Here is a 24,306-nt window from a genome sequence, read left to right on the forward strand (position 1 = left end):
TAATCAATTTAGTTTTGAACATAAAACTAGTCTCGATACACAAAATCCATTCATCCATTTCCTTTTCAAAAGTGCCAAACAAAAATAAAATACAGCTTAATTAGGAAAAGAAAACAAAAAAGGTGCCATGTTGGGAGGTGTAGAAAAATGGGGAAGAGAAGAGGTAAAGAAGCCAAGAGCACTCAATCCAAAAGAGAACCAAATCAAAATGGAAGAATGTGAAGAAGAATCTCATTCAAAGTGGTCAAACTTTACAGCTTAGGAAGCACAATCCAACATCTTGTGTGATAAAGAACTTGAACATTTTGGCTTGCTTTTTGGGGGGGGGGGGGGGGGGGGGGGGGGGGGGTGTGTGTTATCTTTTCATATCCTGCATATGACATTGTGGCCGGACCAAAACATAAAGCCTTAGGAAAGGTTACAAGAAAAGAAGAAAAACCTACAACATAACCTTTCTTGTTAATTTGAAGGAAGATGAGGGTGAGAAAGTTAGGAAGGTTGATAAAAACAGAGTAAATCTAGAATGAAATCAAGTAAGAAAAAGTAAAATGAAGAGAGGTTGACAAACATACTCCTAAGTTTTCTCTTTCTATCTTTCTCTCTCTACATATTTCTTTATTTATTATATGCCCACTTAACCATGAAGCAGAAGATATTCCCAATCATCCCCTCCACTCCACCCTGTAGGAAACACCCATAATTTCACCAAACAACATTATTAACCTATAGAAACTTGAGCTCTTGAAGCAACCCACTTCTTTCATTGCTTATAATTTTCTTCTTCTTAAAATATATACCTATAAATGTCCATCGTACTCTCACCACCATACCAGTATCCTTTCTTTTTCTTTATCATCTTTATTCCATGATGGATCCTTCATGCACCTCAACTTCTGTCAGTGGCTTCTACAACTTTCTCACTCATGAACTCAACAATCTTGATCAATCTTTCCTCTCCCATAGTTTCATGTCAATCCAATTCCTTCAGAAGGTACTCTCATCTCTCAAGTCCTTCCATTCTCAGTTGACCACTTTGGTTCAAAAGCTTCACTTACCCATAGGAGAGAAGTGGCTTGATGAGTACATGGATGAAAGCTCCAGGCTCTGGGAAGCCTGCAATGTTCTTAAATTAGGAGTCTCTTGCATGGAAAATGTTTTCGCAGCTGGAGCCAATGTCCTGTCCTCCACAGATGAGTTCCACTACTACTTGAATGAACAAACTTCTAACCAGGTTAGTACAATGTAATCAATTTAAATTTTATAAAAAAATTAAAAAATAAATTATTCCTCTACATATACATATAGGAAACATATGCATGGGTAGTGCTGTCTTACATATTCATGTTGCCAGACATACTTATGTTGTTAAAATGTGAATCTGAACGATGTATATGAATCAACCTAATGCTCACTTTTTTGCCTAGGTTATCCGGGCAGTAAGTGCATACCAAATGGAAATTTTTGGTTTGGAACATGATAATAAGGCCTTGATGGAAACAAGAATTGAGCAGCTATCACTACGCGTCAATCAAAACATTATCTCAATGGAGTCCAAGTTCAATGGGTTCAGTGGCTTTCGTGGCGTCATGTATGCAATGAGGAACGTCAGCTCATTGCTTTTGATGATCCTGCTAAGCGGGATTGTATATTATTTGCCAGGATCAAGTTTTCAAAAGGAAGGAGGGCTGGAAGGCAGTGTGATATTTGGCTCAAATTTCATGGCTTCGGTAGCAAGATTGCAACGAAGAGTGGCGAATGTGTTCGAGCAGATCCATGGGCCGCCTCATGGATTGCTTCTTCATGAGTTCCGGGAAACGAAATCTGCGATGGAGGAGGTGAGAGGTGAGTTGGAGAGAATGGTGGAGCATGAAGCAGAGATTCATGATATCCAAGATAGGGTCGACAAGTTGAAAAGTTGCTTTGGGTTGTTGAGAAGTGGGGTTGATGTTATAATTGAGCAACTTGATGACTTCTTTGATGAAATAGTGGAGGGAAGGAAGAAGCTTTTGGACATGTGCACTCATAGGTAGACAAAGAGTACGTCGGACATGATCAGCCTAAGCTAGGTGGGGAACATATGGAAACAAAAGAAAAAGGAAATGATAAAGAGACCGAAGGGTAATCAGTATTGAAAAAACATATTTTCTTGAACTTGGATATGAGCTCCTTGATTGTAATCATTGATTTCCAAGTAGTCTATATAAGGGGAGATTTAAACTCTAATAGTTGTTAGAATGTGGCCCAATATGATTTAAACTACTCATGCGCCTATTTCGTTTCCCACGTACATAAATAGTATGAGCACGCCTCCGCACGTGTGAATCAAGCTAAACACGTAGAGAACGCATAATATGGTTTTGATACCATGTTATTAGTATGTGAGCATTCAACTCAAAATTAATTGACAATAAGTGAAGATACTCAAAATCATTTAAACTACTACTAGTGCACGGGTTTCATTTACTCTTAACAATAGTTAAACACAAAAGTTCATATTATAATTACTAATTATACTTTGATTTTCAATGCATGAGCTAGATTAAAGACCAAGGGAACGGATTTAGATACTATAAGTTGTCACCAATTTCTTTTGTTGTTTTCTTTTCCCTTCTTCTTTATGCTTTTTATGCTTCCTTTTACTTTATGTACGGAGGCAATAGCAATAAATAGTAATGAAGCACTGAGAGAGCATTTTCTCAAGAAACCCAAAAGGGGAAAATTCTTACACGAAAACACCATGTGATTCTTGCTTTGAAGATAAGCAATATACTATGGAAAGATAAAAACATGAGGAATATTTAGGTCACCATTAGCCTAATGAAAAAAAAAGAAAGATTTTCCCATCCTAAAGGCATATTCTTCTCCTATAGTAACCAAAAAGATAATAGATTGATAAAATGGTAATGATGCTTCTCGTTTCCCAAGAACAAGAAGCTATGCAGAAATTTCAAGTACTGTTTGTTTAGCATTTATATACATGCTTGAAGTTGATGAGAAATTGAGAATCTTTGTTAGGAAATCACACCATTAATCTACTAGATTGAACAAGTGCAAAATAATGTAAGCACGATCAACAAACACAAAAGTACAGAAATCACAACCACCTCAGGATGTGGTTTGTTTTAACTCGTTCGATCTTGGCTCGTAAAAGAAACTAGCCAAATTAAGCCATAGCTCCACGAACAAACTTGAGCTCAGCTTGGCTCAGTTCATTTACACCACTAACTGGGGTGACCAGGTGGGGAGGTGGGGAAGAAGAACCTGGAGAGTGTTTTTTTTTCAATTTCTTGAATGTTCTTAGTTTTATACATAAATTCAATCTTTTTAAGCAGCAATTTTTATTATTTTTTTCTTTTGCACATGTGGCGTCCATGTGTCATACATATAAGGAACAAAATGATTCTCTTGCGTGCCAAGTCAGCATCTTGAACAGAAATTCTAACGAACTTGAGTAAAGCAGGACAGCAAAATTTGATTAAAAGTAGGATCAATATCACTTTTAGGGAATAAAATGAGATTCATGACATCTTTCTGAGGACTAGAGTAATTGCCATTGGAAAGATGAGATGGTTGAGTTGAACGTTACTAAAAAATATTGTAACTAGGCATATCTAGGATCCAAAATTGCCTTAACAAAAACAATTAAGAACTAAGGAAATTATTAGACCTCATGCACATGATCTTGCATACTGCAAACGCCTGCTGGACCAAAAACGAACCAACTCTTTCAACCGCATGTAAAATCCATGGTGCAGAATACGAAAAAGCATAAACTTACTTCCCTGCAAGAACAAAAGGCATATTGCTTAATAGAAGAAAAACATCAAAAAGATTGTGCACATAAAAGGTCTGTTCCAATTGGTCTAGAGACTTGAGGTAATATGCGAAAAATATGCCTTCTTGCAGCTTAGTGAGTATGCAACAGAACAAGGAAAACTGACATATGAAATCGTATTTCCTTTTCTAAGGGCAGTGAAAATCAGAGAATAATGTAGATTATAAATTTGCAACCTACCTCTAGCATAGAGAGCTAAAACTCAAGAACTTTCAGACAGGAATTAGAAAGTCACCCCATAGGATTTTTTTATTTATTTTTAAATTTCACAAAGACAAGGCTAATCAAAATTAATGCAATATGTCTGAGGTACCTCAAAATATCTCAGCGCCTTTGGGTTTTTCCAATTGATCGTTTTCCAGAAAACAAGTGCTTTGGTTTTAAAGTGGGAATCACTCTATCTGCCTCTCCACGGCGAGCATCCTTGTTTCTCTTCTTAACAGATTTTTTGGCCTTTCTTAGCGCCTGGGACTTTTGAGAAGAGTCCTTGAAGCCCTCACCAGGGACAACTTCACTTGGAGGCCTTGATCTTGACCTCGAACGGGATCTAGAAATCATTCGCAGCTTCTTGTTGGGTGTATCCACATCCATATCCATGGCATCCCCAAAGCCAGGATCACCCCTGTCAACTGATCTCTCCCTCTTCCGGCCCCTCCTAGGAACAGATCTGCTGCGGGCTCGGTTAATTGCCATTCTAGGATCAAGCCCCAAATCTGATAGCTGCCTCCCCATTCTCTTTGACGTGAACTTCCTGTCCTTGTCAAATTTCCTTGGTACAGTTGGTCGACTCTCAGCCGTACTTTTCTTCATCCTATGTTGTTGAATGATCAAGCTTTTCTTTTTCCTTATCTCAGCCAATGTCTTTTGCTCTTCTGGAGTCAATTCCATGCCATCCATCTCAAACTCATCATCTCCCTCCTCTGCCTCTCGTTGCAACTTCTCAAGCCGATGCACAATGTCAGGATCAACAAAGTCATACACATTGTGCCCATCAAGAATTTCTGGCATGACATCCTCTTTCCATTCATCATTAGCTAAGATATAATTCTTCTTCAAATTAGCAGAGTACACACCTGCACCACCATTCTCATTCTCCAAATCCTTTTCCGTGTTTCTCTTTTCCTTGTCCCCTGCTTGCTTGGCCTTATCTTCTGTCACTGACTGAGGTATACATGGAGGCCTTTCCTTCTGGTCACGTGGCTGTGGCATTGCAACATGAAAACGATTTAAGTAGCCATTTATCTTTTGGGATTTCATCTTCAAATCCACTCTCTGATTCAATAACCTCTCACAAGCTGCGTTCTTTACAGAAATCACCCCATCCTCAGTCAAAGTGCTCATGGTCAAGAGTACCCCCTCATCACTTGTAGCCTCACCTCCTAGACCAATCAGTGTCTTCATTGCTTCAGATTTCATCTCCATAACCAACTTCATGTCTTCCTCAGATATACTCTCCAATGGCTGCAAATCAGTCTTGTTGCAGACTATTATCAATGGTTTGTTCATAAATAGAGATTTAATGCTGTGAAACAGAGATGCCTGCTGGGCAATGCTGTACCCACAAGACCCCGAGATGTCCAAGAAGAACAACACAGCAGCAGCTCTCAAATGCGCCAACGCTGTGATGCTGCACATCTCAATAATGTTACGATCTTCAAATGGTCGGTCCAAAATCCCTGGTGTATCAATTACCTGGTACCTCAAGAATTTGTAATCTGTATGTCCCACAAAGAGTGACTTTGTGGTAAAAGCATACGGCTGGACATCCACATCAGCCCTAGTGATCTTGTTAATGAATGAGCTCTTTCCAACATTCGGATAGCCACAAATCAGTATAGTATTGATATTTGGGTCAATTGAAGGTAGTCTTGATATGTGTTGCCTAATCTGTTCTAGGTAAGCTAAACTAGGGCCAATCCTCTTTACAACCGTGCACATGCGACCAAGAGCAGCAACCTTGAGACACTTACAGCGGTAAAGTGAATCACCATACTTCAACAATTTCACATAATCATTAGAAATCTTTCCAATATGGTTCCTTGCAGTATTGACTTGACCAAGTGCAAGCTTGTAGTGGTCTTTGTTGTAGAGAACATGAAGGAGGTCACCATAGAATGGGTGCACACCATCCAACCGGGGAAACTCATCAATGATTGTAGAGAGCTTCTCACGAAAATTCTGTTCGGTACATTTGACTTTTCGCATTAGAACTTCCGGAGGCTGGAAATGGCAGAACCCTTGTGGACTACGGTTGGGGTCTGTCGCTGGGTGCGAGATAGGATAATGTCAATGAAGTCCTTCCTATTTGGTACCACAGGCATCTTCTTGAAATTATATTGCACCATTTTTACTTATATTAGTCTGCCTGTCTACTCAAAACAGAATCAAGTTAACATCTACCTTTTATCTTTGGACTGAAACATGAAGGTACCATAAAATACACTAAAAGTACCAAACCCAAGTACCCAAACAAACTCAAACATAATTCAACATTAAAACATCTAGTATCTTAATTCACTACTTAAAAAAACACAATTCACTTGTCAACCAAAAATTGTATTAGCTCCACCAACTGTAACACCACAGACAAAAATACATAAATCATCAAGACTACAGTCTTTCTGCTTTAAAAATATTTGAGGACAGGATATAGGAGCCAACAACCCTTAACTTCAATAACGCATTTGGAAATACCTATGAGAAGGTGCGATACAAAACTACAAAATTACCATTAGCATGGAATCTATAAGCAGCAACAACTAAACAGTCAATCCTACAGAGAAGATTAAACATCACTTTCTTCACAAAACTCAATCTCATGATGAAAAAGAAAAACGAATTACTGTAACCAGCAGTCCCACACAATAGTTGATGACACGCAAAAATAAGATGCAAACTGGATTAATTATAAATAGAAAAAAAAAACAAATTTAAACAAATAAATGTTGAGTTGCTTAATTAGAGAGGTTTTCCAATGATTAACTGAGATTTTTGTTAGTCTCCGAATCACATATACAGCTAAAGCCAATTAAGTATTCACATGTGTGATGATATAATTATGAGTCTGTGAGTGAAACAACAAGAAATCTGAACAAAAGTTGTGTGTTTAAATGGACTAATTAATGTAATTACAAGATGAAAGCGTAAACGCAATACAGAGTCACCAAGCCCAGCAAAAAGCAAGCTGCAACCAAATTGAAAACTGAAAATGAAACACAAAATCCTAAGTTACAAGAAATTTGCCTCAACTTCGCTGGAACCTTACACTTCCGAAATCACCTTAACCAAAGAGGACAAAGACTTGGCATGCGACAATAATCAGAAAAAATGCTAACAAAATACAGTAAGAGAGAGAGAGAGGGAGAGAGGGTTTGAAGAAGAATTACCTTACAACTTTGGAGAGAGCTTCGGAATAGAGTGCATGAAAATTCAGAGACTCAAAGAGGAGCGGCAGCTCTTAGGCGTGTAAAAGGTTTTCGACGTGACAATCATACGTAACGTGGTGTAATATGTATATTTATTTATTAGGGCTCGTCAATGGGTGGGGCCGGGCCGGGCATTTTCAGACTTGATTAAATAAACGGCGGGGTCGAGCCGGCCCATGGGCTGGGCTTCCTAAATGGGCTAACGGAAAAAGAAATAAATAATTCACAGAAAATATATGATTTTCATTCAAAGTCTGAAACGTACGTCTAAAATCCAAATCTGATACAGAATCATAGCCTTCTAATTAAAATCCAAGTCTGATACAGAATCATAACTTTCCAACTAAAATCCAAGTCTCATACAGAATCATAGCCTTCCAAAATCAAAGTTTAATACAAAACTAAAATTAAAGTCTTCCAAACAAAACGTGTTCAATTACATATCATTTCAAATTTAACTTGTCAAATTTTCATTAGATTCACTCTCAACATTTTCACTAACTGTCATCCAATCAGGTCTTGATGCTCTAATGTTCATTAATTCTTCGGCGCGTTGCTCATCTTGTGTTGCATCTTGCATACTTGAATTGGCTAAGGTCCAATCTTTCAAGCAAATTAATGATTCTATTGTATTTGGACTCAAATTGGACCTCTTCTCGAATACAATTCTACCACCTCACTAAAACATGATTCTGATGCTATAGTGGAAGTTGGAATAGTTAGCAAATCACGAGCCATAAGGGAAACAATAGGATATAGTGATTGATTGCTTTTCCACCAACCCAAAACACTAAATTTATAATCATCATCAACCTCTATTGTTGGTAAATTAAGATAAAATTGTAACTCAGAAGTAGCCGTGGAAGAAGAAGAAGAAGAAGATAGCTTTGCCTTTTTCAAGCCTTACATAGAGAAATTTCTCATAATAGGGACAACTATAGAACTAGGAGCTTGGCTCAAGGTACTTGAAGTTACAATTGAAGTTTGCACATTTTGACCCACATCAGACATTACACTCTTCTATAAATATCAAATAACATAAACAATAAAGTTTTTAAAGTTAAAAGTTTTGGTCAATGGTTAATTGATCAATGCCCATCATCTTTAACCATTCACAAAATGCAAATAATTTAAACCTAGAGTCAACTGGACTTTACCAAGCGTTTTTCTATGCCTGATGGATAGGTCGAGTGAGAGCAACTAGGTTTTAGAGATTGAGTGAGACCGGCTAGGTTATCTGAGCGTGTTTCTATGCCTAATCGCAGATGCCTTCTTTTTATTGAGGTATTAGGCTTGGAACGGGACTTTACTAACCCAACAGCTCTAAAAAAGAGTTGTTACTAACCTTATTCCCAATCCTATATATATATATATATATATAGGGTAAATTACTCAAATGGTCCCCAAATTTGTACGCGATTTACATTTTGGGGCCTCAATTAAATTTTTCGTTCAAATGGTCCATAAACTCTATATTTATCGCTCCAATGGTCCTACCGTCTAATTTTCTATTAGATTTAACCAAATTTTAGGGTAAATACAACTTTTCATAATTAACAAATAAAATAGGGTTAAAAATAAATACAAAATTAGAAGAAAAAAAATGGAAGAAAAAGAGAAAAAAAATCATGAGAACCAACCCCCCCCCCCCCCCCTTCGATTTCTTCTCCCCCATTCCCCACAGACCTCTCCATAGATGCATAAATCCCCAAAACCCTTGCAGCAATTTCGGCATCTTAGGCAAAGAACCAGTACTTGTAACCGACTTCCACCATCAAAAGGACATCTGGGTACCTCTTCTTGGGGTCCACCAGTTATTGCTTCAAAGGCGTGAACTTGGCAGGTGGGTTGGAAGAAGGAGAAGGTTCTGGAACGTTGAATGATGGTCGACGACATTCACAGCTCTTAATTCACTATTTCGCCTCCGAGAAGTCGCACAGAGGTGAGGAGCGATCTAGCATTTGTTTTATGGGGTTGAGCCGAGGAGATCTTGAGGTGAGGCGCGATTGTTTGGGAGGCAATGGCTGGAGGTTGACGGGACAGAGGGTGGAGGGTGGGTTAAGGAAGGGAGAAAGGGAGAGTGGGGTCAAAGTTGGATTGGGGAAAAATGGAGAAAGAGATCAAAGCTGTGCATTCCTTTTTCAAACCCCATTAGGCATTCTTCTTCAACTCCTCGAAATCAAACCCAAGATGGATTTTTTTTTTTCTTTTATGGGTTTCATTAATTTATTTCTTTCATTATTTTGTTTTTCTGGGTTTGATTAATTCGTTTTTTTTGGGTTTTCTGGTTTAATTCGTTTTTCTGGGTTTTGTGGGTTCTTTTTTTGTAGTTGCTGGCTCGGGTGGAGGGTGGGGAGGAGCTGGGGTTCTGGGTTCATGGGGCCTAGGGTGAACAATGGTTGTTGGATGGGTTTGGGTGGAGAGAACGGTGGTTGTTGGATGGGTTTGGGGGTTGGAGCTTGAGGGTGGTGGCCATGGTGGAACGGAGAGAGAGAGAGAGAGAGAGAGAGAGTTTTTATTTCATTTTTCAATTTTTATTTATTTTTAATGTACGAAATGACCAATTTGCCCTAATATTTAACAGCAACATTGACAGAATGTAACGGTTGACCAATTGAGCGATTAATATATAATTCATGGACCATTTGAACGAAAAATTTAATTGAGGCCCCAAAATGTAAATCGCGTACAAGTTTAGGGACCATTTGAGTAATTTACCCTATATATATATATATATATGGACTTGTTGGCTGGGCTTTTATGGGTGGGCCGGGCTTTTGTGGGCTCAAACGAGCTATGCCTATGGGCCGAGCTGGGCTTTAGGCACACAGCCCAAGCCCAGCCCACTAAACAACAGGACGGGACGACCCATGACCTATAATGAGCCCGGTTGCCAAGCTTTTCCTAGATGGGGCCACATCGGCCCATATCATAGAGTGAGATTTGGGAGAAGGATTTGATTGAAAATATAGACTAAAAGGGGTGATAGAGAACTTTAATATAAGCATGTTTAGAAGAAATCACCACAAGGGGCTTTTATTCAAAACGCCCCAGTGGACTTATTCACTAACCTAAAAGAAAAAAGATGAGAAAGGAGAAGGGGGATGAGGGGCAGTGACGCTTCTTCCTCCTCCCCCTCTATATGGAGTTTTCCTTTAGGACTCATAGAGGGAAAGAATGGCTAGGATTTTTTTTTTTCCAGGGTAATACAATCTCTTAGCCAATAATTTGTAATTTTTATCTAAAGGCCCTCCCATTTGAGAGAAATAATAATAAATAATAAAAAGGGCTTCTAGGTTTAATGGCCCCTAAAATTTGACTAAATTCGCATTTTGGTTCCTCAATTATTGAAATCGTTCTCGTGGTCCTTTAACTTCAATTTCGTTAGGACAAATGGTCCCACCATCAATTCTGTTAATTTTTTCATTACATTTAAGGGTAAATGGGTCTTTTCATGTTGGTTTTATTTCTCCCTCATTGTGGAGAAATTATACAATAGTACAGTACTACCACGTGTCAGTTACAGGTGGTAGTACGCACCAATTGTATAATGACATGTGGCATGGCTGCTTTTTAAGAGAGAGAATGTTAACATCCAAATTTAATTGTAACACCGTTAGTAACCAACTCTCTTTTTTGTTTTTGTTTTAAAATATAAAAAAGAAACCCTATGACACGTTCTGAGAAGAAGGACGAGTGGTGCAGCCACAAAACTATATTCTGAGAAGAAGGAAAAGTGGTTGTTTTCCAATTTCTGAGAAGAAGAAAGACTGGTGCAGCCATACCGTTCGATTGCTGCAGGTTATTTATTTTCCGATTTTTGAATGTCATTTTTATTCGCCCAGTTTGTCTCTTGTTTTTATTTTTTTGCCGATTGCTTCATGTTTTTTTTTCTTTCCCGACTTCTGCAGGTTATTTATTCGCCCACAACCGTTCGGAAAAAGACGACGCGAGATCTCGTCCTCGGGCTACAAATCCTACCCAAGACCAAACTTTCTCCGTCTCTCCTGTGTGCTCTTCTTTCTTTTTCTTGTTAAATAATTCCGATTTGGGGTTTAATACTTTTTGGCTTTTCTTTGTCAAATCTGAATCTTACTGCAATTTCTTGTTTAAGTTTCTTCAATTTTTGTCAAATCTGAATCAACTGCAATTTTTTGTTCTTTTTTTGGCATGATTTGCTTCACTTTTGGGGTTTTGGTTGTGTTTTAAATTGTGAGATGGAAGGGGTTTGATTTAGGTTTGTTTTTTTGTGGCATTCCATTCAGGTTATAAAATGATATGGTACATTGGGGTTATATTTTCTTGTTGCAATTAATACATGTTGATTTTATTTCTTAATTTCTGGGGTGTAGAAGTTCATTCGATTTGGGTATATTATTAATGGATAATACTAATTGCTCTGTTCTTTTGCTATTTGTTTTAGCTTACAATTTGAGTATATTGTTGCTATCTGTTCTTTTTTGGCATATGTCCTCCCCTGAAGGTAATTGTTAAGCTGATGGGTCTTATAGCTTCTTTGTTTTCACTTTATTTCCTTTCATTTGATTAAATACAGTTCCTTTCTTTTGAGTAATCATTTTATTTCCTTTCATTTGATATGCTCTTCAAACTTTTATGGAACTGCAGCGTGTCATTTGGATTCCATGGAAGGAGAAGGAATGTTGTGGGAGATGGATTGTACATCTCTTTGAGTCTGTTTCTCTAAGTTTTTACGGGTTCAAGTTTGTGTGGCAATGTATTGCAAGAATGGAAGACAACTATAATTTGGATTGGATTTCTTTAGTTTCTTTTTCTGGTGCCTAGATTGAAATAGCTATTTGTTTAGTTTGGGTTTGCTGTATCACGACATGTGCTTCTTGTCATTTGTTTGTACTTTGTACAGACTAAAATTTATGTTTAATGAAAATTTCATTCATTTTAAAAAGTTATTGGTAATTCTTCAATAATTTTATAATTTTTTGGCATTGTACTTTCTTAGTGTTGTGCTACTTCTTCTCATTTGTGAAAGTGGTCCACTGTTCAATTTATATGCCTTACAACAATTCTCTACGAGAAATTCCGTAAGAATAAGAGAAAATAATCATTGCTTTGTAATCTCAATGTTTCTTCCAACTAAAAAAAGAAAAGGTGGTAGAAGAAAAATATGATCATATATTCCATTAACAAATGATTACCATGAAGTACATCAAGTTTGAATAAAAAAAGTAACGACAGTAACAAACAATGACCATGAAGTACATCAAATTTGAATCAAAATAAGTAACAATTTCCAAGCATAAACGATTCTTGCATCTGCACCCAAAATTATACATCAAGTTTAGTTAAATAAGTAGACGAGTTAAAAGTAACTGAAAATAATTATAAATTATTTTAGTCTTAGACAATACCTTACGGAGACATTACTTCTATGGATTATGTTGCTGCTCATAAGTATGCGAATGTGAATCCTGCATTATATATAGCTTCATGTCAATCAAATATTTCAAAATAGGCATAAGCTATAGATAAACCATCCTGATTCAATGAATACCTTATTCAAATGTGCCATGAAATTAGTACTTTGTAGCATGCTTGTAAAGGACAAATTAGGTTGATATAATGTCCTTGTAGAATTGGAATCCTAAAGAGAGAGAAAAAAAAAAAGAAGTGTTACACCATTAAATTTTCTAGGTTCATAAATGAAAACACAAACTTGATTTTTAAACTAACAAATTGCATTACTTTGTTAGATTGAGGCAAATTTGCATGACCTTCGGTAGGTAACAATCTCATAGTTGGGTAGACCTATATAACAGTGGTGAGATTATACAATTAGTTGACTTTATAGAAGGAAAAAAAAAAAGAATTAAAAGTCTTTAAAACATACATGATTACTAATATTTGTACTCATTGGTACACTGACTGGTGTATGAGCTGAGCTATATGGATGACCTATCTCCCTTGATTGCTTGGTTTTCCCTACAAAACAATTTGTAATAATAAGCATTACTGATGAGAAGAAATTAATAATAAGAGATTGTAAACAATATAAAACAAGACATGGAACTTTCATACTTGATGAAGCAATATCTTTTGATGTCCTTTTTCTTCGTTTCTCCATAGCGCTTTTTAATCTGGCATTGCTTATACCTTTTGGCCTTACACACGGGGGATTCAGTACTGGTGTCTCATCAAATATGCAACCACTTGCATTACAATCAAAAACGTTATCAGAAGTTTTTTGATTAACTTCTTCCTTTGACTTTATCATTTCTTTTTCAATCAATTCTTCCATCTCTCTCAATTTTTTCATAGCAATTCTAGTAGTAGCTTCTGTCTCTGCTGCCTTACTCAATACATCATAAGTTGTTCGCATCAAAGCATTTCGTCGCAATGTGATCGATGATTTACCATTTACCTGTAATAATTCACCATGCCCATTTGCCTCCAATTCCTTTTTGGCATCTTTTGTCCATCGCTTCAATATATATTGTTCTGGTATTTGACTCCAACATTTGACATTTAGTACCCTTAGAGCATGACGACACAATAAACCCATAGATTCAAACATTTTGCAACTACATGAAATAGTGCAATTGAATGAATTTAGTTCGACAAGGTAAACTCTGTTGTGACCCTCTTCATTAAGTTGAAATGAGTGAATTGTGCTATCACTTCCAACCTCATGCATCATCACTGCCAAACTATCTACAAACTCCTTTTCAAATAATTTAAATATTTTCCTTGTGTAGACAGTAGCAGCATGATTCAAAATTCCACTGCTTTTGGCAATTCTAGAAGGGAGTCCTTGATTGCAACGAAAAGACTCTTCTAATTCACTTGAACGCATTTTTTCCGCTTGTTTATCATAGTGATGCACAAATTGAGTAAGACTCATTGTCTTAGTAGACATTTGATGAAAAACATTGTTTGTGCTCTCACTTCTTTGTGAAGATTTTATCCTAGCAGTAAAAATATGCCGGCTAAATACTGGACACCATTTTGCACGAAGATTATATAGTGTCATCAACCATGGGTTGCCTGTAAGGTTGAATTTTGCCAATAAGTCATCCCAAATAGATTGAAATTCCAATTCTGTCTCACAATATCCTTGAAGACACTTATTGAACATATGGTTAAACTCTTGATTACCATAATAACTTCCCAAATTTCTTGCAGCATTCTGAGATATGTGCCACGAGCATAAACGATGACATACCCCAGGAAAAACATTTTGAATGCCATTTGCCATTGCCTGACATTGATCAGTAAAAATAGTCTTTGGTTTTCGACCTCCCATTGATTCTAAAAATGTCTCAAATAACCAAATAAATGAATCAGTTTTCTCATCCAATAAGAAAGCACAACCGAATAGTACATTTTTCCAATGGTGGTTGACGCCGACAAAAGGAGCACATATCATGTTATACCTATTAGTTCGATAAGTAGTATCAAATACTACCACATCTCCAAAACAGTCATAGTCAATTCGTGACCTTCCATCTCTCCAAAAAAAGTTTGTCATTCGATTTTCTTGATCAACTTGAACTGTGTAAAAGAACATAGGATCTTCAGCTTGTTTGCGCTTGAAAAGGTTCATCAAGCTTTGAGCATCCCCTGCTTCAATCATGGCCATTTTCTCCTTGTTCACAACATTGTAGCAATCTCTTTTTGTAAAACCAACATTTTGAGACCCGCCAACTTCTTCTGCTAAATAAGAATATGTATTTGTGGTCCTTATTCCTGCACCCACCATTGTTTTAATGACACCCAAATTTGAATCTGAAACTTTTCTATTTGATCTCAAAAATTGCCTCTCTTCTGGCTTAGCAAGTTCATGGTTATGCTCAGGAACAAAATGAGAAACTTTCCACGTATCATCTTCATCCTGAAATGCAAATCGAATGCTAGCTTCGCAACCTGTTCTTGTCTCTAATTTGCTAACCTTGCTCAATTCCGAAGGGTCACTATCTAGTCGAAAACCTTCTTTTGAACAAAGATAACTAAATTGCCGTAGAACTTTTTTGGTATTGTATCTCTTTTGTCCCTTCCGAACACTAAATCCAACTCTCGTAGCATAATTGTTGTAGAGATTATAAGCTTCCTCTTCAGTGGACACAACCCTTCCAAGCAAATCTTCATCAATATTTTCTACACGGTTAACGATCATTGGATCTTTTTCTCTTACGTTTTCTTCATCACTTTCAACATCAATGAATACTGACACAACCCACAACATCATCTTATATAACATAGAAATAATGATAATAATAATAATTATATATATATATAAGAGAAACAACCTGTATAACCTCCTACAATCGACAAAAAAAGAAGAAGCAGCAATAGACTGAAAAAACAAACTGCAGCAATCGACAGAAAAAAAAAAAAAGCAGCAATAGACTGAAAAACAAAAACTGCAGCAATCGACAGAAAAAAAAAGGCAGCAATAGACTGAAGAAAAAAAAACTGCAGCTGCAGCAATCGACAAATAAAAGCTACAGTAATAAAATAAAAAAGTACGATTGCAAACACAAATCAAGGATATTTGTTTACCTCTGTCACTATCCATAGTTTTATAGCTGTAAGCTTGACCGAAAAAATAAATGGCTGCAAAAGTCTTCTTTTCATAACAGTGGTACAAATTTCGATAAAAGTAATTATGTTTTAGGGTTCCTTTTTTATATTTTAAAACAAAAACAAAAAAGAGAGTTGGTTACTAACGGTGTTATAATTAAATTTGGATGTTAACATTCTCTCTCTTAAAAAGCAGCCATGCCACATGTCATTATACAATTGGTGCGTACTACCACCTGTAACTGACACGTGGTAGTACTGTACTATTGTATAATTTCTCCTCATTGTGAAACTCGCCTTTACTCTGAAATTTGTTCAAAAAAGATTTCTGATATGCCTTGTAATGGACAAGTGAATGTTGAGACTAAAGCTCAAGGGCTAGGAGAGATTTTTGATGATGGGGCATGTTTTGATGCTTTCTATTATGATGGGAACACCTCGAATGATGAGAATAACAGTCGTTGTGTGACAAAAAAAGTAGAGGAGTCGCCTACCAACGTTCAAGAAATATAGGAGAGCTACTGACCTTAAAAATCCAGAGTTTCATTTGGGGATGCAGTTTGCAAATCGGGATTACTTGAGGTCAGTGAGTCAAGAATAGAAATAACCAAAATTTCAGATTCCATAAGCCATTTTCATAACTAATAACATTACAAGATTGCATAACTAATTTATAAAATTACATTAGCCCAAAGTTTTCACTGCCCTTACTCCCATACATTTCCCAGACATGTTCGACGCCATTATCATCATCAACATCACAATGACCATAAATAAAACACAGATGCCCACACTCATCCTTCATTCTCTTTGTGGATACCTCATCATATTATCTTTCAGTAAAAGTCTTGGCGAGTGGTTGCAATTGATTTTAGCGAGAAGGCGAGTTTCACAGTGGGGAGAAATAAAACTAACCTGAAAAGACCATTTTACCCGTAAATTTAATGAAAAAATTGACAGAACTAAAGGTGAGACCATTTGTCCTAACGAATAAGTTATACAATTCCAGGAAATCTGTCACTTAAAAAAAAATCTTTCAAAATTGTATACAATCCTAATTGAATACACTCCCCCTAAAGTTAAAGGACTGAGGGAACAATTTTAAAAATTGAGGGACAAAAATGAGAACTGGATCAAAGTTCAGGACCATTCAACCTAAAAACTCAAAAATAAAATAGCAGCGTTAATTGCATAACCCTAACTCCCGCCATTCCCTCTCCCCTCGCCTCTCTTCTCTCTCTTCTTAAAACCCCTACCCGGCAGGCGACATATTTCTTCTCTTCCTCGACGCCGCCGCACATCTGGCTCTCCATCTCTGCCGCCGCCGAACCATTCCGATTAGGTGCTTTTAAGTAAAAGGTGTTGATTTTCTACTTGCCCTCTTTTGGGTTTTCTGTTATGAATACCTGAAGTGATTTTTATGTGAAAGTCTCTTCTTTTGTCTTTAGAAGCTGATAGGTTTCCTAACATGTCACTGCACCTGAAACTAGTTTATTTGTAAAACCCCTGCTATTTTGTGTTAATCTCTGGACTGGGAACTTAATGATGATGCTTTGTTTTGGAAAGTCACTATCCCCAAGCATATAATGATTAATGAAGCTTTTTTTTGTTTGACAATGAAAAAATCAGAGCGTTTATTTGCTCTTATATATTGCCCAGAATAAAATTTGTATTTGATGTTGGGTTTTACCTGCTGTTCTAGTTTTTTTTTTTTTTTTCATTTGTGTTCTGTTTAATGTGCAGGAAATGGCTTCGTCTGATGATGATCGAGCCCCAGTGAAGGCGGTGGCGAAAGGGGCAGAGATAGAGAAGAAGAAGAAAAAGCATAGAGATAAAGACAATGATTTGGATAAAGACTTCATGATTAAGCCCCAGAGCTCGACTCCCTCCATGGACACCTCTCAGTGGCCTATCCTTCTCAAAAACTATGACCGCCTCAATGTTCGAACTGGACACTACACCCCTCTTCCCTCCGGGTATTCGCCCCTTAAGCGCCCTCTTGCTGAGTACATCCGATATGGTGTTATCAATCTTGACAAGCCCGCCAACCCCTCTTCGCACGAGGTTGTCGCTTGGATTAAACGCATCCTTCGGGTAGAGAAAACTGGCCACAGTGGTACTCTGGATCCTAAGGTTACAGGTAATCTCATTGTCTGCATTGACCGAGCCACACGACTTGTCAAGTCCCAGCAGGGTGCAGGGAAAGAGTATGTCTGTGTTGCACGCTTGCATTCAGCCGTGCCTGATGTTGCCAAGGTGGCTCGGGCCCTCGAAGCCCTCACTGGGGCTGTCTTTCAGAGGCCGCCTTTGATATCAGCAGTCAAGAGGCAGCTTAGGATTAGGACTATATATGAAAGCAAGCTTCTTGAGTTTGATGCAGATAAGCATTTGGTCGTTTTCTGGATTTCTTGCGAGGCAGGAACCTATGTGCGTACTCTCTGTGTCCATTTGGGTTTGCTTCTTGGTGTTGGAGGGCATATGCAGGAGCTAAGGAGGGTCAGGTCTGGGATTATGGGCGAGAAAGACAACATGGTTACCATGCACGATGTCATGGATGCTCAATGGGTGTACGATAATTACAGGGATGAGAGTTATTTGAGGAGGGTCATTATGCCTCTTGAGGTGCTCTTGACCAGTTATAAGAGATTGGTTGTCAAGGACTCAGCAGTGAATGCCATCTGCTATGGTGCCAAGTTAATGATTCCAGGGCTGCTCAGGTTTGAGAATGACATTGAGGTTGGAGAGGAAGTTGTGCTTATGAGTACCAAAGGAGAAGCAATTGCATTGGGAATTGCTGAGATGACCACTGCTGTGATGGCAACTTGTGATCATGGTGTGGTGGCAAAGATTAAGAGGGTGGTGATGGATCGGGATACTTACCCAAGGAAGTGGGGATTGGGACCGAGGGCGTCCATGAAGAAGAAGTTAATTGCAGAAGGGAAATTGGATAGGCACGGGAAGCCTACTGAGAGTACCCCTCAAGAATGGATGAGGAATGCGGTTTTACCTACAGGTGGGGATTTTATTGTTGCAGGCACTGCTGCAGTGCTTTCCACTGAACCTGCTGTGGCAGAGAAGAAGGAGAAGAAAAAGGACAACAACAAGGATGAAGATGAAGCTAAGGAGGGGTGTAAACGCAAACTAGAGGAAAGGGCAGAGAGCCCTGTTCCTGTTCCTGCTAAGAAGAGCAAAAGTGAAGAAGTTGAGCTTGAAGTTGAGAAGTCAGAAAAGAAAAAGAAGAAGAAAAAGGACAAAGAGAATGGTGTTTTGGAAGCTTCCGATGTGGAGAAGTCAGAGAAGAAGGTGAAGAAGGAACACAAAGATAAAGTTGAAGCTGGTTCACCTGAAACAGAAAAGTCTGAGAAGAAAAAGAAGAAGAAAAACAAAGAGGCCGAGAACAATGGTGCTGTGACCCCCACTGCTGCTGATGACGAGGCTGATAAGAGTGAGAAAAAAAAGAAGAAGAAAAAAAAGGATAAAGCAGATGCAGAAAAGGATTAGGAAGGATTTAGGATTTGGATCTTTAAATGGCAGAACTAGTTTTGAATGTATGCCTTCTTTTAATTCCATCTACAATGAGAATTTTCGTATGACTTTAAATTTTCTTATCTTATATAAGTAAGTTTAATGGACTTCTTTCTGGGCAGAACTAGTTTTTTTCGTAGTTTAGCCTTGTATTGCAGGCTGTTTTCTTCTTGGTCGTCTGAGTAATTTCAATTCACCATTTTCCCTTTTTTAGTCTTTGTTTTCTTCCCTCAAACGTATAAATGAAAATGCACTTCACTTGCTGTACGGTTTCCTTAAGTCTCAACAATTCAGTGATGCTGTTGAGTTCAACCTTCTGGTTTGTATCTCTGTCTCTGTGTATATGAATTATTTCTACGAGTTTAGAATTCAAGCAAATTGGTGGACATAATCTTTTGGGCTCATGGTTGTTTCAAAGATGGACTTGGTTTTTTTTTTTTTGGCCTTTGGGCTAAAACCTTTACAAAGAAACCATTGTTTGCATACCCTAAACCCTAACAACTACTGTTTTGGTTCCTCTTAAAAACAGAAGGAAGATTTGTGGAGGAAAGGGAGAAAAAGGGTTGTCTCTATGATCTTAAAATGCACGGACGACCCCGCAAAGCCCCGACAAGAGAAGATGAAGCAGGTTCAGCAGGCAAGGGCAAAAAGCTAGGGTCCCTCTCTCAACTCCTATACAACCACCACAAGAAGATTTATAACGAGGAAGCTCTCGACCTCAGTGCCAAAACCCTCCAGATAAACCCCGACTTGTACACCGCTTGGAACTACAGAAAGCTCGCTGTCCAACACAAACTCGCTGCTTCCCACCCAGACTTCAACTCCATTTTCGACCCAGAACTTAGACTGGTTTGTTTGATTTTGATTTGATTTGTTTTATGGATTGAGAGACTTGAAATTGATGTCTCTTATTGATTGTTCCTATTCCTATAGGTCGAGATTGCATTGGGAACGAATCCTAAAGCCTATGGAGCGTGGTATCATCGTGAATGGGTGCTAAGGAGGCTAAGCAAGGCCCGTTCTTCTTCTTCTTCTTATTTGAATGATTATTTAGACCACGAACTCCAGCTTCTTGAAACATTGCTCAAGCGTGATTCCCGTAATTTCCATGCTTGGAATCACCGCAGGTCAAACTTCAGCTACCAATTTCCATTTTGTGCTGACACTCAACTTATTTAATTTAGTTGGTTCCTTTTTCTTTTCTTATTTTCATTTTTCAGATTTCTAGCTGCATTGTTCAATACATCAGACCAAGAGGAATTGAAGTTTACCAACGAAATGATACAAGATAACCAGGACAATTTGAGCAATTACTCAATGTGGCACCATCGTAGGTAGCACTTGGATATTCTTTTACCAATTTAAGTTTAATGATTGGAATTGGAAGCCATTTCAAGTTGATTGTTTTATCCTAATATGTTGTCACCAAACAGCTGCTTTAGTCTGAATATGATCTATTTATAACTCTGACTCTGCTGTGATCTCAGTAAATTATGTTTCCTCGTTTTTGTTTCTTGTAATTTTGGTTCTTCTCTTGCTGCTTCTTTTGTTTTGTTAAACGGATTGTAACATGTCATGCATCTTCTTGTATTACCATTTTCCACCAACAAACCCATACATATAGTGCCAATGGGTTCCTACCTCAGTGGTTGAGGTGTTCCCTCCCCCCCTCAGCAGCACCTTGAAAAACCCAAGTAATATTTCCCCCCCTTCCAGCGTTGACCAAACAAAAAAAGCCATACATATGGTACTTCACAAGGCTACTTTTTTCAGTTTACGTTGGAAATATATTTACAACATTCGGAAGGCTCAATTATGTGATTCCATCTTCTGCGTTATGATGCACCCTTTCTTAAACATGTTTATTACTAGTTGAATCTAATTGAGGAACTTGCAGAGTACTTCTGTCTGGTTTGCTGAAGAAAAAGGCTCAAGGATTTTCCTCAAAAGAGAAGGTTTTGCATGATGAGTATGAGCTTGTGGACGGTGCAATTGTCGCGGGTACAGAAGATCAAAGTGGTTGGTTTTATCATCTTTCACTTCTTGAGCAAACGGTGAACATGGATGCTCCTTTTCTTGTTTCTTCTTGGCCTTCCCATGGATCTAATGTCCTTCTATCGAGAAATAGGTGCTCAGATGACTGTTCTTTGTCCCAGTTTGACAGCTTCCATTCCAGTTCAGGAACATTTCCACTGATACTTTATTTTACTAAAAGCTGTTCAAGGTGTAAATTCATCGACAATAACCATTGAATCTTCATTTTGAACAAAAAATGATCTGCACTGGACTCCGCTTATACAAAATAGATCCCAGTTTTCCCAAGCTTGGGTTACTCATATTATGTTTCCAGCTGCAAACCCTCATTCTTCTGAACCTTATCTGCTGGAAATTAGCGTTGGACAGTCTCAGGGCATCATTTCTCGAAACGGCTTTCCTTATAGCCATCCGACACAGTTTAACTTCAAAGTGCGTCTATGCCTGGGCGAAACTGAACGAGGTAAAGTTGAAGACCTGGATGGGGATATAATTTTGTGGAAGGATGAAAATTTTCATGCACTCCAAACAAAATCGCAGGAGCCACATGAAGCAGTTTCTCTTGATCAGCTATTATTAATGATGTTCATGAGCCAAACACTTCAAATTGGCGTGCAGCGATTGTTGCTAATGAAATAGATTTATTCCAGAACTTGTTATTCTGGTAGGCTGGTTTCATAGCCATGGCTGCTTTGAATTTAGAAGTTGCCCTTTTGTTACATTTTCTTATTTTTCTAAGTCATCCAACTTGTCTTTTTTTTTTTTTTTTGCAGTAAAATTGGAATTCTGACGCTTGCAAGATTGTTGACAGCTAGAAATGTTCTTTTGTCCCGATGTACAAACAAAACAGTCGATTCTAAAGAAGTTCTTGAACTTTATAAAGACTTAATAAAGTTGGATCCGTTGCATTCTCAGTATTACAAAGATCAGCACAGCTTAGTTTTCCTGCAGGAGGTAATGCTCTCTTCTCCTCGTGTAGTCAAGCATAATCCTCAATCCTTTATGGATGTGACCTTAATTGTCGATGGTGCTGCTACATGTGCGCCTCGGGTCAATACCTTTTTGTCTGGACTACACTGACTTCAATGCTTTAAAATCAAATAATCTAATTTAGGGATGAAAGTGATGAATGAATACACTCATTTTGATGATGATGCCATTCATCTGTGTTTCAACCATTGTTTCTGACTTAGTACCAGGGAATTGGATAGTATTAATACCTTGTTTATAGGATGCTTATGACACTTGAATCGGATAATATAATTTCTGAAGGGATAAAGCATTTGTTGCCCTAGCACATTATCCGCTGTTCTGGGTGTTGCAATTTTGCTTCTTGCTAAGACTGGTCCAAAATGATGACAGTAGCTATGTGTTTCAACTTCACTTGAAGTGATTGGATAGGCTATTTTATTGGATATCTAAATATTGGATTCTATAATTTATTTATCACATTTTGTGGGTATTGCAGGTAACTTCCAATAGGGAGTCTCTGCAGAGACACTGCTGTAGTTATAAAAATTTGGCTTGTGCAAGCATTGGTAATTATAAGTGTGTACGACTAAATAATATATCCTTATCACGAATAGGGTCTATTGAGAAATTATTGTGGGTTAGCATGCTAGACCTCAGCCACAATGAACTTTGTTCTATTGAAGGTATGCTTACTTTTGTTCATGTTGTGAATCATGTATGTCTATCTTGTAGTCCTGCCTTCTTTTTATCCAAATTGTGTGTAATTTCCTGCAATTTACTTGGGAAGTTGTGCTTATTGCGTATAGGTATAGTTTATTTTATGACCAAAAAAATTAATTTATTTGTTTCTGACTTCCCGTCTTCCCGTGGAACTCATATAGTTGGGAAACAATTTTATATACACACATACATAGTTTGGTCAATCTGGGAATATATTGGTAGCCTGTTAGGGAACATCTCATGATTTAGAAATTGGATTCTGGAAAGCTTTTGTTTTCTTACACTAGCTGCGATGCTAAAACTTCTAAATTATACAGAACTTTAATTGTTTAGGTTGTGAGTGGCAAATCATCTTTTTGACTTGGGTCTTTGGACAGGATTGGAGGCAATGCAGCTTCTGTCTTGCTTAAATCTGAGTGTCAACAAATTCAGTAGTTTTTCTGCCCTGGGACCTTTGAGATTGCTGAAGTCACTAAAAGTTCTGAATATCTCTTACAATGAAATAGGTTTGCACCCTATTGACACGACAAGATATCTCTGTTCATCTCCTCTTGCTCACACAGAAGAAACTAGTTGGAACTGTGACGAAATTATGCCCAGGGGTGTCAGTGTGACAAATTATTGGGAAGCTTTTCTGATTTTTAAAAGCTTGAGGTTGACGCAATTAGACATTGCGGGGAATGCAATTGCTGGTGAAAATTTCAAGTCATTTTTGGTCAAGGTTGTTCCTTCACTTCAGTGGCTGGATGGTGATAAATTGCATTAACCTTTTTCGTTGTCTAGTTCTATTTGTGTGGGTTTTCCCTTTTCATTTATCCGGTTCATTTGTCCAATATACTAGCCCCGCACATGATTACACATTCACTACTCGGTTAATGTTGGTAACTTATCGGTAGGTAGCGGTTTGACTGCAGAATCAAAACAGTTCAAGTTTTTATGCCAGCTTCCTTCAAGTTATTTATGTATTTATTTATTTTTTGTTCCAGTGAAAATGGGATTTTGTGTTTTCAAGATATGTCGTGCATCTGAATATGAGAAGGCCTCTCACAATTAGGGCATCAGGATGCTGTATTTTAATCCAAGATTATTGCATGTAACCAGAATATACGCCCTCTCTCACACGTAGGGTAATCAAGGAATTGGAATCAGAACTAATGTACAGTAGTCGTATTGTACATGTACATACGCATTTATAATGCTTAATACCCGTATTTTTTAGAAAATTTTCAATAATTCACA

At 37.8% G+C, this 24,306-nt stretch overlaps 2 protein-coding genes, 1 long non-coding RNA gene and 3 pseudogenes across 6 annotated transcripts; 4 read left to right on the top strand and 2 right to left on the bottom strand.

Annotated features, from left to right (window-relative positions):
* The first annotated feature begins 369 nt into the window (after window positions 1-369).
* LOC110765787 (uncharacterized) lies at window positions 370-2,286 on the top strand. The gene is made up of 2 exons (XM_021969015.2): window positions 370-1,231; window positions 1,425-2,286. Exons 1-2 carry the CDS (start codon window positions 866-868, stop codon window positions 2,028-2,030), a joined length of 972 nt encoding a protein of 323 aa, XP_021824707.1. The 5' UTR covers window positions 370-865; the 3' UTR covers window positions 2,031-2,286.
* A 1,184-nt stretch (window positions 2,287-3,470) lies between these two features.
* Window positions 3,471-6,275, bottom strand: LOC110765769 (nucleolar GTP-binding protein 1 pseudogene; annotated as a pseudogene). The gene is made up of 2 exons (XR_015836429.1): window positions 4,149-6,275; window positions 3,471-3,782 (listed from the first exon to the last, which is right to left on the bottom strand). The product of XR_015836429.1 is annotated as a nucleolar GTP-binding protein 1 pseudogene (transcript).
* A 4,560-nt stretch (window positions 6,276-10,835) lies between these two features.
* LOC148298132 (uncharacterized) lies at window positions 10,836-11,373 on the top strand. The gene is made up of 2 exons (XR_015834744.1): window positions 10,836-11,061; window positions 11,172-11,373. It is a non-coding gene; the product is annotated as an uncharacterized LOC148298132 (long non-coding RNA).
* A 1,356-nt stretch (window positions 11,374-12,729) lies between these two features.
* On the bottom strand, window positions 12,730-15,811 carry LOC110756015 (protein FAR1-RELATED SEQUENCE 5-like). Its single transcript, XM_088249862.1, has 4 exons — window positions 15,796-15,811; window positions 13,315-15,459; window positions 13,127-13,218; window positions 12,730-12,774 (listed from the first exon to the last, which is right to left on the bottom strand). The coding sequence occupies exons 1-4, from the start codon at window positions 15,809-15,811 to the stop codon at window positions 12,730-12,732; spliced, it is 2,298 nt and encodes a 765-aa protein (XP_088105988.1).
* A 1,186-nt stretch (window positions 15,812-16,997) lies between these two features.
* On the top strand, window positions 16,998-19,416 carry LOC110765642 (H/ACA ribonucleoprotein complex subunit 4 pseudogene; annotated as a pseudogene). Its single transcript, XR_015832807.1, has 2 exons — window positions 16,998-17,175; window positions 17,560-19,416. The product of XR_015832807.1 is annotated as an H/ACA ribonucleoprotein complex subunit 4 pseudogene (transcript).
* Window positions 19,417-19,923: 507 nt separating this feature from the next.
* On the top strand, window positions 19,924-24,080 carry LOC110765641 (geranylgeranyl transferase type-2 subunit alpha 1-like; annotated as a pseudogene). The gene is made up of 7 exons (XR_015832806.1): window positions 19,924-20,190; window positions 20,275-20,468; window positions 20,562-20,675; window positions 21,239-22,039; window positions 22,149-22,329; window positions 22,844-23,030; window positions 23,445-24,080. The product of XR_015832806.1 is annotated as a geranylgeranyl transferase type-2 subunit alpha 1-like (transcript).
* Window positions 24,081-24,306: the final 226 nt, after the last annotated feature.

The sequence above is a fragment of the Prunus avium genome, chromosome 1, assembly GCF_965620075.1.
Source record: "Prunus avium chromosome 1, drPruAviu1.hap1.1, whole genome shotgun sequence".
Taxonomy (NCBI): Eukaryota; Viridiplantae; Streptophyta; class Magnoliopsida; order Rosales; family Rosaceae; genus Prunus; species Prunus avium.